The sequence below is a fragment of the Opisthocomus hoazin genome, chromosome 6 (assembly GCF_030867145.1).
Source record: "Opisthocomus hoazin isolate bOpiHoa1 chromosome 6, bOpiHoa1.hap1, whole genome shotgun sequence".
NCBI classification, from domain to species: Eukaryota; Metazoa; Chordata; class Aves; order Opisthocomiformes; family Opisthocomidae; genus Opisthocomus; species Opisthocomus hoazin.
This window is the reverse complement of record NC_134419.1, coordinates 50,223,651-50,237,482: the sequence shown is the minus strand read 5'-3', so window position 1 is coordinate 50,237,482 and position 13,832 is coordinate 50,223,651. Positions and strand designations below refer to the sequence as shown.

Genomic DNA, 13,832 nt, shown 5'->3' with positions numbered 1-13,832 from the left:
GGAAACTGCTGGGGGTTTCCCTTCACAACAGCTACGAGTGAAAAACAAAACCCTGCTCCCAATGTGAAAAAAAGACTGGATTTTTAATCTGAAAAAGAAGCCACTATAAGCAGAACACAAAGGAAAGAGAGATGAGTGTAATAAAAATACCTTCGGTATGGGAGGGTGCCTGTGCACGTTGACATTAATGGCTTTGCACTTTTGAGGATTCACTAAATAATACACTTTCTCCATTTTCTGAGGACCCTCTCTAGTCCCATGGAAAAGCCAGGCCAGACCCTGGGTTGACAGTCAGTGCAAATTTCCTAATAGTTTTTGTCTTTACTCATGCTAAATAGTCTCTTACTTCACTGGGAACACTTGGAGCAAAAGATAGTGAATAGATATTTCCTACCGTGATTCAGCATCAGCATTTTCTGTTTTAAAATGGAGGCTTAAGATAATATGCAAGTGACTTAGGACTTAGTCTTTCCTGTAACAGAAATCTTTTTAACTCGTGTAGCTTTTCCTCAAAATGGGGAATGATTCTCAGGTCTTACCCCTGCACATCACAGGCTCTGCCATCCATCATTGGCAGGCCTAGAGGACCTTTAGGGTAAAGAAGGGCTGGGAAACAGAGTACTGCTACCAGCATACCTTATTCAGCCTCAGCCCTTTCCAGAGATGCCTCTGGGATGAAGGCTGTGAGCTCCAGACTGGAAAACCTGTCGTGGGCTGCAAGCAGCCCGCAAGCTGCAAGCTCATCAGCCTGCTTTACATTAGAAAATTGAATTTTTATAGCATAGTACATTAAGGGGAAATAACAGAAATTTAAAAGAAATACACATTGCATAAATCCTGCATTCATTAGCCAATCATCTGCATTTATGCATTTCTTAAAACTAGAAATAGTCGCTCTTTCTTCCAAGAAAGTACAGGAGGAGGAGGGAGAAGTCATGCCATCTGTGAAGAAAAAGCTAGATATTCTGCACGCATCAGTACTGGTACTCTCATGAATCCACTGTTTATTAAATATTGACTGAATAGCCATTCCAGAACTAAACACTGTGCACAGGACCTGAGGTCTGTCTCTTCAAGAATTAAAACACTTGTAAGAATTTTGATTTTTGAGTCTGGATATAGAGACTGAAAAAGTAGCATCTCCAGGGAGCACAAGAGGGAGCAGGGACAGGCTTCGGGGACACAGCCTGACAACAGGAATCCTGTGCAAAGGCACAGAAAGGGCTGCAACCTTTGTGGCTGACTGCAAGAACATCTAAGATTCAGCGTGCTTTGATGTTTGTCCCGTGCCTGTTGTTCTCTTGATATTTGTCAAGACGGTGGAGAATGAAAAGCCAATTTTCATTTTCGTTTCATGTTGGAATTGATTACAAAAAAAAGAAAAAAAGAATGAAACAGAGGGATCTGGACAGATTGCCAGCATACAGAATGCGTCTCTCAGGAATATTGAGGTCTAAGTAATTAGTATTGGAGAAATTTTTATTAGGTCTGTTAAGGGAATGTCCTGTAGACATGCTGTCATGGAGTTCATCGTTCCGACGCCAGCTTGTGTGGAAGGTGCAAGTGGGTACATTGAGAACAGTTACCCACAGCGGGAGCGCTTACCCGCGCCCGTGTGCTGAGCCATGGTTGGAAACATAAAATCCTTTTTTTTTCCCCTACTGTGTTTTCTAATGCACTTATGATAACAGGTCCTTGATGAGATTTTGACATGGGCTTCCGGGCAATCCGGATAAATAATTATTAACATTATTGTTACGCTTGTTTGATCTTTTAAATCCTTCAGCCATTTGAGCCTTGGCTTTAATGCTGCTCCTGTATGTGCAATACAGAGGCAATTACAGGCTTGATCAGGGACTCCAAGAGGCTTTGTTTTAAATAAAATTGTGCCAATTGGAAATGACATTTTCCTACTATATTGTAGTATTTTTTTTTTAATCAAATTTAGGCTTAAAATAGAAATGTAAAGTTGAGAAAATTTTACGTTTAGAAATGTGAAAGTCTTGGTTTGATGTTTTTGATTAATTTTTACTGACCCCTGCGCTTAGGTTTTGTAGAAGTTGGACAGTGTTCCTTGGTTCTTCTGGGTTTTGGAAGTGGAATGTCTTGAAACCAAGGGTATTCAAGGCATTTTGAAAAAGCCTGAAAGTCTAGTCTCTCTCTGGGCAGGTCTGAAGTAAGCCTTAGTCATAGGGAAAGTGGAAGCTGGCAATGCTACTTTTAGAGAGGCTGGAATTGCTTTTGGTTTCCAAAGATGTTAGCTTTCTTTTCTCTCTAATATTACTGCTTGTTTCTGCTTATGGTGGAGACTGTAATGGGTGGAGAGAATCCCAGAAGCCCCGTTGAACTTTCTGCATATCTGTACAACCTCAGTCTGTTATACCTCTGTGCAAATCTCCACGTTTCTGTGCGTGGTGGCCCAGAAAGGGTGAGTTAACCCAGTCTGAGGGCTTGGGAGCTTTAGTCAAAGTCAGAAAAAAAGATTTTCCTCTTTCACAGTGCGCAGGGATGCGTTACACCCTGGCTGCTAAGGCAGCTCATGCACTTTCACAGACTACCAGCTCACATGGCATTCATGTAACTGGAAACCAGTAAGGTGGAAACTGGAAGTGCCAACTCAGATCAGCAGAAGTGTGGGAGAGTTTGTGTTATCCCCAGCGTGCTGTTAAATGGCAGCTTCTCTGGGTGCTTCCTAGCTGCCGTTGTAGTGTCTGCACATGTCAGTGTAGTTTTTTCTGTACTTTGCCCCTGGTGCTGGGAGCATGTCCCTGTCTGAGCAGCGAGAGCCCAGGCTGACAGGGGAACGGGGTGCTGTGCCCCCACCAGCCCCGCCGCTTGGCTGGCTACCTGGCTGCTGGTGTCAGTGATGTTTCTGGAGACTCTGAGCAAAAGGAGTGAATACTGAGTGGCGACTGGCAAAGGAGGGCATGCTGTTTGCTAGAGGGATTTCAGAAATGGATTTGTGCATCAGTTAGCAGCACCTGAGCTGGCTGGATTTAAAACATTTTTATACATCCCCAGGCTGGAAGTGTGACCTAACCTTTGTCCTTCCTGTTGTTAGTGAGCAAGTGCTTCCAAGAGAAGCCCTTAAAAGACACAGACATTGCTCTCCCTGTACAGTGAAACAGCAGTTAGCTAGTGATGTGAATCACAGCTGTTTATCACCCCGCCTGCCTGCCCCCGCCTCCATTTTGTTTGAGCAATTAGAAAGGTTTAAAATGTTTCTGAGTAAGAGCAGTGTTTCTTGTCTGGTGCGCATTCATGTGACTGGCGGGAACTGATTTTCCATAGCAAGCTTCTCTGGCGCATCCCTTCCCCACCCAGAAGCAGCTGCAAACAGCTGATGTTAATTGTCGTCCACCTGCTGACTCTGCCAGACAGACATGCCATTACACTGCGACAAAAAAGGCTCCCGGTCTATTAAGTCCTCCCTCATACCTTTGGTAATGCTCATAAAATGCTGACCTGTTTTTACCCCAGTGGCAGTTGTTGCTAAGCACTGAGAATATGACCCGTCTCTTGTAATAACCCACATTGCACAGTTCAGATGATCTTCCGAATGAAAGTGTTTTACTGCACCTCTCAGGGCAGCTATTTTCCCCCGTAGTCTTTACAGTTCTGACCATGTAGTTTGTAGCAACACCTTGTTTTTGACAGATCCTAATTAAACATCATTATTTGGGGGCTGTTTTGTTGGAAGCATCGTAGAAGTTGATTTGTAATGATCAGTGTGGCGTGCTTGGAAAATAACAATAAAGAGCAGGGAAGGTTGTAAGCTAGTGACTTACCGTTGCAAAGTGCAATGCCATGTGTGCAAAACTCAGGAGAAAATGAAGACTCCATAAGTAATGGCTCTTGCTTGTAACACCTTGAAAGGACTAGAAAAATAGTCTTGTAGCTGGTAGTAGTACAAAGAAGAAAGCAGACTTCATGGCCACATAGCATTTTGCTGTTTTTATACCCAAGATTACTTCATCCTGCACATGCAGGTGACTTCAGACGGGCTTGAAGCAATGCTTGAACAGAACATCCGCTTTGCAGCAGCTGCAGTGACAGGAGAGGAGAAAAGTCTATAGCAAGTCCAGAAAATGGGGAATGAAAAAAAAAATGTAAAATTTATTTGAGCACTGGATAAGTAACTGAGCTTTGGTGCCAGGGTGTTTTATATTTGTCTGGGCGGTTACTGCCTTTAATTTCTTTCTCTAAAGGTAGTTGTTGCACTCTTTTAGAACCTTAAAGGATTGTAAAGCACTTAAAGTTGTAGTGATGTAAGCCTATGACAAAAGGGAGGAGGGGAAAGACAATTCCTGTTGTATCAACGGAAAAGAGAGCACAAAAAAAAATGTGTTTACTGCCCAAGATGCCAGGGGAAGCCCTGGCATGGATAAAATCAAAGATTATATGATGTGTCCCTCTTGAAAGCTAACCCAGTTCATTCCGCTAGCTCCAAGGCAGGATCAGAATTATCTAAACCGTCCTTAGAGGCTATTTGCATAACTTGTTGTTAAAATCCTCCGGGGATGGCAATTACTTTCAGTGATCTCTTTCATGACTTCACCATCCTTTTGTGCCACCCTTGCATTCAAGCTGAAGTCATCATAAAGCAAATTTGCACAGCTATCTTTAAAATAAGAGCTGAAAAATATATAAAATGCAGTTTAAATAATGGCACTGTACCTAGGGATTTCTGGCTACTTCATAGAATGTGGACAGATATTGTAAATAAAATGTGCCACAAAAGGAGGGAGGATGGGGAAAACAAAATGTAGTCAGACATTAGATTGTAAAAATGCTGTAATTTGTAGAACCATGTTTTTTCATTTGGGTAGTCCAGTCATTCAACATTGAGTATTTTGGAATTTTTAAAATCTGTCTTGTGAGGTCTCACAGTACTGGTCTGGTCTGTTGAGCTTGGACGTTGAAGGTGGTGTGGCACTTTTGGACCTAGAGCAGGGTGGTTTCCATGGAGTCCTATCCTGAGCCTTATCATGTTTATCTCCCATTCTGGGTACCAGAGGCGTCCCTGACTACTATCCTTGCATGTTAGACGGTGCTGCATAATTCATGTTTATATTTACAGTTGAATCTTGTGCTGCCCAGTCAAGCAGACAGCCTATTTACACCAGAGGGACTTTGCATAAGCAAGGAGGTCAGGATTTGACCCATATTTGATAAGGCAGTTTGGGATCCTTTCATGTCCTGTTATATGTATGCACAATACATTGTATCGTTAGTAATGTGTTTGCCAAGGGAATATATTTTTATACTGTGCTGTAATTTCTAATGGGACTTTTCCTTTTTTCTTATAGTCTGACACAAATGCAAGTTACCTGAGAGCTGCTCGAGCTGGCAACTTAGAAAAGGCTCTCGACTACTTAAAAAGTGGAGTGGACATCAACATTTCAAATCAGGTTGAAGAATATTTTGATCGAATTTGCTGGATAAATGCTTTTCTCACTATATCTTGAATCTGTCTTTCTATTTGCAATTCATGTTGATCATAAGTGGGTTTTGATGAGCCATGTTTACATATTTTATCCAATTAAAACTTTTCTTTTTACCCCTTACCAAGATATCATTTAAATTCCACTTGGAGAATGTTGTATTATTTAACATTATCTTTCATTACGTCAGATCATGGGACAGCACACAGAACTTGAGAGCCCAGAGCTAGTATATCCTGACCTAATTAATACATTTTCCTTGTAATTAGTTTTTGTAAAGTTTTCATAAGAACAGTTTTTGGAAGCAGCCCTCTTGCTGGGATATAATAATTTGTCTCCTGATATGTTGTTTGCTATTCTGGAAAATCTTTCCCAATCTTTTCCATTGCTTTTCTTATTTCAATCTTTTAATCAGAATGGGTTGAATGCTCTCCATCTCGCTTCCAAAGAAGGGCACGTAGAAGTTGTCTCTGAACTGATACAGCGAGGTGCCAGTGTGGATGCAGCGACAAAGGTTAGTCAGGCCTATTTAATTGTTCTCTTGTTCACAACGATGGCATGGGCCCAAAGTGTCAGCCAACTGATTGCAGACATTACTGCAGCAGTAAATGCCCATTATCCACTGGTGAAGTGGTTTCAGTAATTGTTTAATCGAAACCTTTTCAATTATAGTAAATGTCATAGGTTAGTAGGGATGAGATTTACTGAACAAATTGTAGATTCCTGTCTTGGTTTCTGTCCATGTCTTCTAGAATAACTTACCCATTAGAAGTACTCAGTAAGAGTATCTTATTGCAAGAAATACTGTATTTTAAAGTGAAACATGTTCTTGGTAGTATTGCCATGTATTCAAGCTCAAGTTTTTTACTTTTTTCAAATATCACTGTCTCTCATTTCAGAAAGGAAACACAGCATTGCACATAGCATCCCTTGCTGGACAAGCAGAAGTAGTCAAAGTGCTGGTTACAAATCGGGCCAATGTCAATGCACAGTCTCAGGTAAAGTAATATTTCTCCATTTGGTACTATCAAAAACAATGCTGACATTAAAATCCTTCTATGTTTGTAAACTGTAATAGTAGTAAGTATGTTTGGTAGATCTTGTATTAATGCTGGCTCTTGAAAATAGGGTTTGATAGAGTCAGTAAGATGAATGTAGTCCTGCCAACATTAAAAAACCCCATTCTTTTTTGGTTGTTCCACCCACATAGGTAACGGACAGCAGGTGCAAGGACAAAGTTTGAACACACAGCCGCCATTTTACTAGTGAAGCAGGCAGGCATTTTAGTGAGGGTAGTGCTGAGTTCATTCCCACCTTGTAACCCAACATACGATTAAAACTTTAAATGCTTCCAGCTCTCCCCTTTCTGCTCTACCCCTCGCCAGGTGGTCAGAGTGTACCGTGGACTTGTCTTGTCTTCCCCCATAGGCATGACAGCGCAGTCAAGTGCCAGGTTGTGTTCAGGTCTTTTCTTGCATGGGAGGTTAACCGTGTGTTTGGATTAACTCTGAGTTGCCCGCATCTTTCATGCACAAAGAAACAATAGAAGCAGCATCTCTGTTTTAAGCTGTCCAGAAGCCACACAGATGTACACCCCTGGAGACAAAGAATGTGGAGGCACATCTGGGGGTGTTTACAGGATACTGGAAGTGGTTGTGTAACAGGCAGCACAGCAAAGTGTTTACCCTTTAGCCTTAGATCTGCCCTCCAGTGTCCTATGAGCTGCTAATTGTTACAGAGTCAGAAGAGATACTGATGGAACAGGAGAGTGCGAGAGAACTTGTTCAAATGAACGGGATCCTGTTTCACACAATTCAGTGTCTCAGGCTTAATTGAGCTCATCCCCTTTCCTTGTACAAGGAGGTGCTGCGAGCATATGCAGAACTTTTAAGTTTGATCAAGTCCTTTGAATGAATATTCAGGTCAATCATAGAAAATTTGAAATAAGGGAAAACAGTGCCAGCATTAAGAGCAAAGTAGCAAAATGAAACAGAAAAACTCTGGCTCAGAAAATGCAGAAACGACAGATTCTTGAAAGCAGGGGTGGCTGTGACATAGGGGGTGTCCCTGCACACATGCTCCGTTGCTGTTGTCCCTGCTCAGGGTCTGGCTGGCAGGCAGTGTCAGAGAAAGGTGATCAGATTAAGAGAAGGTCTTCTCATCTGTATTGTCATTCTTCTGTATTGTAAAGATATGGGCATGAAGAAAATGTTTGTTAAACAAGGAAATTAAAATGTGTACATTTTAAAGAATGGGTTTTTTTAATGATCTCTCAGACAGTACAAACAAAATGTGTAATAGAATCTTTTTCAAGAACGTTGGTTATTTGCAATGTGTATTTCACGTTTCCTTCACCTAGACAAAGAAAATATGCTACTCAGTTCTCCTTTCTTATTCTTTTATACTAGCTAGATACAGGAATATTTGGTTCCAGACGTCACACAATTTGAATTTAAAGAGAGCAACAACATAAAGTAGTTTTAAGTAGATACCTCCATAACTGAAGTAAAATAAAGCTGAAATATTTCCAGTGGTTTTCCTGTTAAAGAAAATAAGATTATTTTGAAAGCATCTTTTCTGCTTGTATTTGAGAACTTTTGTATTCAGCCCTAAACTAAAAATAATCTGAGATTGTAAACATCTTATGTAAGTGCATTGTCCATACACTGTAAGGTTTTGCCACGTTACCCTTATTTTGCTAACATATGAGAATTAAAACTTATTCCCCCCCCTCATTACAGAAGCCTTTGATGTCTTTGCTTGAGACACATGTAAGTTGGCCATTCCACACCAATACCTGGTAGAGAGACGCTTCAGTTGAGATTAATCTTTTTGGGAGGTCCCGGGAGCTCCCTGTTCCCAAACTGCCCCTGACCCAGCTTTTCCCATTGTACTGAGCATCACTTCAGCCTTCCTAAAGCTTAGAATAAAGTTCTGCTGAATTTGGCATACCAACAGAGAGACCACCCAAAGATTTTTTTGTTTGTTTGTTTTTCTTTTTGAGGCTGATCCTGTTTTCTGTGAGTTTGGCTTTATCTCCTTTTCCCTTGAAGGTAACAGCCCTACCCTGCTGACAGTGCCAGTGTTAACCATGTAAAGCTTTCTTTAACCAAAGCTTCTTGTCCTTAAAAAAAAAAAAAAAAAAAGGTGAATTTTAGTTGAGTCCGAATTTTATACCTCTTCTAAGGGCTGTTTATTACTATTGAAGACAAACAGTTGTAAATTACTGTTGAAGGCAAAATGCTTTCCTTAGGCTTGTGGCTCTCTGGCAATTTCAGCCGCTTTTTAAAGAGAGAAGAAAAAGCAAAGTATGGGGGGAGAGATGTTGAATACCCTATGCTAATTTAACATAGGAGAAAAGGTTCTGCTCTGCCTCCAAATGCTAATAATACTTGATTCTGAGAATTTTTGCCTATTAATTATTTTCTGAAACTAATAATTAGGAAGTGTTTCCTACTTGCTTTCTAAATGCAAATGTTTGAAACTAAAAAAAATTAATCTTTGTTTCCAACTGAGTTAGTAAATAGATACTGAGTATGCCATGAAATGATAGGGAAAAATGCCAGACTCTCCTGTTCACTATAATAATAAATTGAAATGTGACTTTTTAGCTACCTTAGCAAGTGCTTTCTGGCTTCTTTCTTTTGCATAAAGCAGAATTTTAACTATACAGTAACTAAACCATTAGACCTTGATTCTGGAGAGTGCATTAACACATTGCTAGCTTTGGCTCCGGTAGGACTTCAGCGCCTGCTTTATGCTTTCCTGAATACAGACCAAATTATCAAAATACTGGAACAGCAACAGACCTTGCAGCCTGTGCAAGCCTTGTAAACATGTGGCTTCACAGCTGCTCAGTGTCTCGTTGATGGTAAAGTTCCTCTTGCATCGAATACCCAGTTAACTCTGTTTCCTCTCCAGCTGTCCTTTCTTCTGACCTGGTATGTCTCTCTACTGCCAGTGAAGCCTATGTGCTCAGGCTCAGGTCACCTGCGCTCTCCTGCATGCCCTGTGTTGGACTTGTGCCATGCAGCTCTGCCGCGTTGCTGTGACAGTCAGATGTTTCTCAGCTGTTTTCACTGTGGCTACTGTAACTCAGCCAAAATTCACTGCTATAGGTCCGAGGCTATAGTTTCCCTTCATCTCTCCAGAGCCCGGAATGTTAATGTTTTTTCTTTGATGCAAATATATGGCCAAACTCTTCTCAGCTCGTCCCTGTTTGGCTCCATTTGTTTTCTGCAAAATCTAGGTCAGTGTCCTTTGTAGCTGTTCTAGCCGAATTGCTGAGCTGCTCCCCCTGCTCCTCCACCCTGCCGAAACGTCTGCCCGGGCTACACTGCCGACCTGAGGGTGCTGATACTGTCCCAGCCAAACCCAGTTATACGGAAGCACTTCCTGAATTTTCCTATTATTTAATCCAGATGAAATCCTCTGTTATACCTGTTATTTTTAAACTAGCCCTTACCTCCTATTTTATTTTGTGCTTCCTTTTCTCCTTGTCCTCCCTATGCTCTGGAGTAATCACCAGAAGTGTTGTGTGGTAGAGCAAGAGGTCTGGGGGGATCGTAAGAGGGAGCAGGTGAAGAGGGAAGCTGTTGCCCCCATTGCAGCTGATTCTGTGTGAAGATTTCTTAAGAGGAGTCTGAGGTTCTCAGAAATTGAAACGACAGGAGATCTGCAAGGTAGTGAGAGGAAAGACGGGGCCCTAACAGAGCACACTGAAACCTCAGTGACCTCCTGGCCATAATGTTTAATGGCACCATCACCCATGCGGGTACTGTAAGGAAAGGAATCGGGCAAAATCTAGCAGTGGTATGTCTGGCAGAATAATGCTGGAGTATGAAGGGTAAAAACATGCATCGTGACAGATCAGAGGAGAAAGGGATTGTTGTTCATATTGCTGATGCTGCTTTGGTGGCTTCAGCAGTATCAAACTGATCAGTCAATAGTATACGGATAATTTGTTACTATAAAGTGTGTTTCTCATTACTTCACAATTATGTTGGACCGAGGGACATGCAGCGCTATACGAAAGCCAAGCAATTTCAGGTGCAAATCAGCAACTTCTTTGAATACCTTTAGCGGTATCTTGAACCCAGGACAGATTTCATGACTTCGTTTTGCTGTTTTATGAGTGACGTCAGAGCTGTGAATTTCAGAAATGCTTAGAACAATAAGGAAATATACATTATCTTAATGTTAGTCCCCAAAAATTCAGTTCCTGAAAGGCTGTGACTTGTATGCAGTTAAGACAAAGACAAAAGCATTGACTATAAGAGGAAAAGCACTTGCCAAAGAATGAGTTAAGCTCTGCAGCCTTTAATACTTGTATTGCATTGATTGAAATCCTCACTTATGTGTAATTTGAGAAATGCTGTAATGTGGTCGGAAACACTGATAAACCTCTGTCTCAAACTGCTGAGAAGCAATGATCCTCAGATCTCCTGGTGCCTGAAATACAAAGTAGCTCGGTGACCGCAAGCAGGCTGTGCTCAGAAGGCAGCTCTCTGAGGAGGCAAAAGGCATGAGTAACCCGCGCAAGGAAAAGAGAAGTCAAAGCTCATGGAAAGAAGAGAAAAAATTGGAGAGTGTTCTGAAGAGCCGTTGCTCTTGCTTTTGCTATAGACTTGTGTTGTATTTGCCTGCCTCATTTTGCATTTCCATTGCTGTGGCTGCATTTATTGGGAATCATAACTTCTCTCTACCAAATGGTCTGCCCAGATTGGTGTTCAGTTTGACTTCACAAAAGACGTAAAGGGAAGTATTCCAGCTTAGCTGTGGGAACTGTATCTGGTCAGCCAAAAGATTCCATGGTGTCCTCTTCACTATCTTCACTTAAATCAAAGGAGATCGTGCCATTAACTGGCATCTGAGCACACAGTTTATTTGGTTTGTTCCTAATCTATGCGAGTTTGGCAGATCTGTGGTATGTATGAAATGTTTGTGGAGAGTTTACACTCTTGTTTTCCTGTTTCAGAATGGTTTCACTCCACTGTATATGGCAGCCCAAGAAAACCACCTGGAGGTTGTTAAGTTTCTTCTTGACAATGGTGCCAGTCAAAGCCTTGCCACAGAGGTAAAAGTTTGAATTTCACACTTTATGAACAAAATAAAATGTGCTTCCGCAGTGATTCTTGCTAGCTTATATCAAACTAGTCTTTTAAATACAAAATCAAATACCAATAAAAAGTTCTCTGTGCAAAGTGTGCTAATGAATACTGAGTTGGCTTTTCAGCAATTTAAAACATCTCTTGCCATTTCTAAAATAAAAAATTACTTTAACTAGAAACAGTTCTAAAAATAGATGTGTTCTTAGTCATAACTGATAATCTTTCAGGTTAAGTGCTCAAACAGGAAAGCTGTGTGCATGATATAACAGTTCTCTGTGCTTTCATTAAAAATAGTCAGTAATGTGGAGGGCAACTACAAAGGAAGAACAACTGATTACCTGCACTTTGGAGCCCTGGGACATCAGGGAAAACCCGGGGTTACTTAGGGCTTGGAGCATTTTCTGCACTGCATTTGTTGCAATGTTGATACCCTGTCTGTAGCACCTAGTTATCCCATTTGCTCCTGCAAAGATCATTTCAAGCTGCCAGGAAGATGCAAGGGTCATCCTTGAAGGTGTTCTGTGATCCTTCTAGAAGAACACTTTTTACTTCTTGTTTTAGAAAAGTAATTCTAACTCAAATAAGGCAACCTGGAAGGAAAAAAAATAGCAGGTGTATTAATAGTCATAAAGGTATTGCATAGAGATAGGTTTTTAATCTGATGAATTTTCAGTTGTGTTAATTCCAAGATTTTGCTACCAAAACAAAAAAAGGGTATTTCAGCATGTGCTCTCTCTAATATTTATTAAATTATGATTGCACTATCTGAACTGATTCCGTAAAGGAAATGATGCTTATTTGAAAAAGTCCTCCTTTTAGCAAAATATGAAATGCAAAATTATTGCATCACTGTACCTCATAGTATCACTGTATGATGATAGTATCACTGTATAACGATGTATGTATGGAATATTTTTCTTCTTTTCTGAAGTCAGCACTGTAAAAAACAAATCACTAATTGATCAAAATTGTGTTTTCAAAGCCACTAAAAATTAGTTATAACTAGAAATGTGCATCAGAAACCACTTTCTGGAAATGCTCAAAGATACGAAAACGAAGAAGTACCAAAATGAAATATTTTAAATCTGGAAAAGTGATTGAAAATTGTAGTTTTCAGAACACTATTTTCTCTTTCATTGTAAAAACTTGGAAACAAAGAAGTCACGGGACCCCCAGAGATATACAATAGACTCAGACTTTTGAAAATATTCTTACCACTGTATGATTTTCTGAAAATAGAAGTTTTAAAACTTGCACATAGGTACTTGATTCTTTTTGCTTTGCTATTGTTTTTCCCTTGAGCATTGTATGTCAGTTTAGGTTGAGCTTCTCTCCAACTCAGCCTGATGATAAGGTGCAATCTAATTTTATCCATGGAGAATTCCTCTGAAGATACCAGACTACAAAACTATGTTGCCTTTACTGCCTTACTTGTTTGTGATAGTTGCTTAAGGGTGCTTTTTTATGTTCTCTTGCTCCAACTTTTCATATAAATCCGATTTCTATTTATCTTTGTAAATGCAAAAGATTTATTATTAAATGATTGCCACTTAGCTGAATATTGATTAAAAATAAAACTTTCTAACAAAGGCATTTTAATCTAAAGAGAAAAATACAACTAACTATTTTCTTTAAATTATTTTTATTTTTTTGATATTGGTTTCTTTTTGCTGGAGCGGGCTTTGCCTTCTGTTTTAAATTGCAGTTACTAATTGTAGTACTGACATCACGATACTTGCTTGCAATTGCTTTTTGTGAATTGGCATCTTCAGAGAGCACGTGGTGGAAATGCATTCTTGTTGGTGCTAATATTCCTGGTCGCAGTTTGCTTGGCCTTGGTATGGTGATCTCTGCACGCTGAAATGATGGGCACCTCTCATCAGAGTAAGGCAACTGGTGGTATAGGGGATGGCAGCTGTTCTGGGGTTGAAATGAAATGTTCCTTCCTATTTGTCTCCCTCCTTTTCCCTAAGGAAAAAAGGAAATGTGTTCCTAGGTTTTTTTTAATATTATTGTTGCCAACATTTTTAGCAGAAGAGAAAGCCCAGTGAGAAAAGACATTGTAGAAAGCTAAACCATTTTTCTTTGGGAAGCGGTTGACTGTGCCACTGCCGTCGGCTGTGTAAGTAGACCAAGGATACCAACGTCTCGGGGTCACTAAGGCGTGAGCTGTCGCACCCAGGGTTTCTCCAGGCAGGAGCCTCCATTTCTGCAGGTACAGCATAGCTATATTGCCAGAGCCCTCTTGTGGGGATGCTCATGGAGTTTTTTGGCCTTC

General features: G+C 40.6%; 1 protein-coding gene across 7 annotated transcripts in view; it reads left to right on the top strand.

Moving 5' to 3' along the window:
* The window catches only part of ANK3 (ankyrin 3), a 210,864-nt gene that overhangs the window by 53,567 nt on the left and 143,465 nt on the right, over nucleotides 1–13,832 (top strand). For all 7 annotated transcript variants that reach the window (XM_075423068.1, XM_075423070.1, XM_075423069.1 and 4 more), the window contains exons 2-5: nucleotides 5,310–5,411; nucleotides 5,860–5,958; nucleotides 6,344–6,442; nucleotides 11,422–11,520. In XM_075423068.1, coding sequence (XP_075279183.1) covers nucleotides 5,310–5,411; nucleotides 5,860–5,958; nucleotides 6,344–6,442; nucleotides 11,422–11,520 — 399 coding nt within the window. The remainder of the gene's footprint in view (nucleotides 1–5,309; nucleotides 5,412–5,859; nucleotides 5,959–6,343; nucleotides 6,443–11,421; nucleotides 11,521–13,832) is intronic.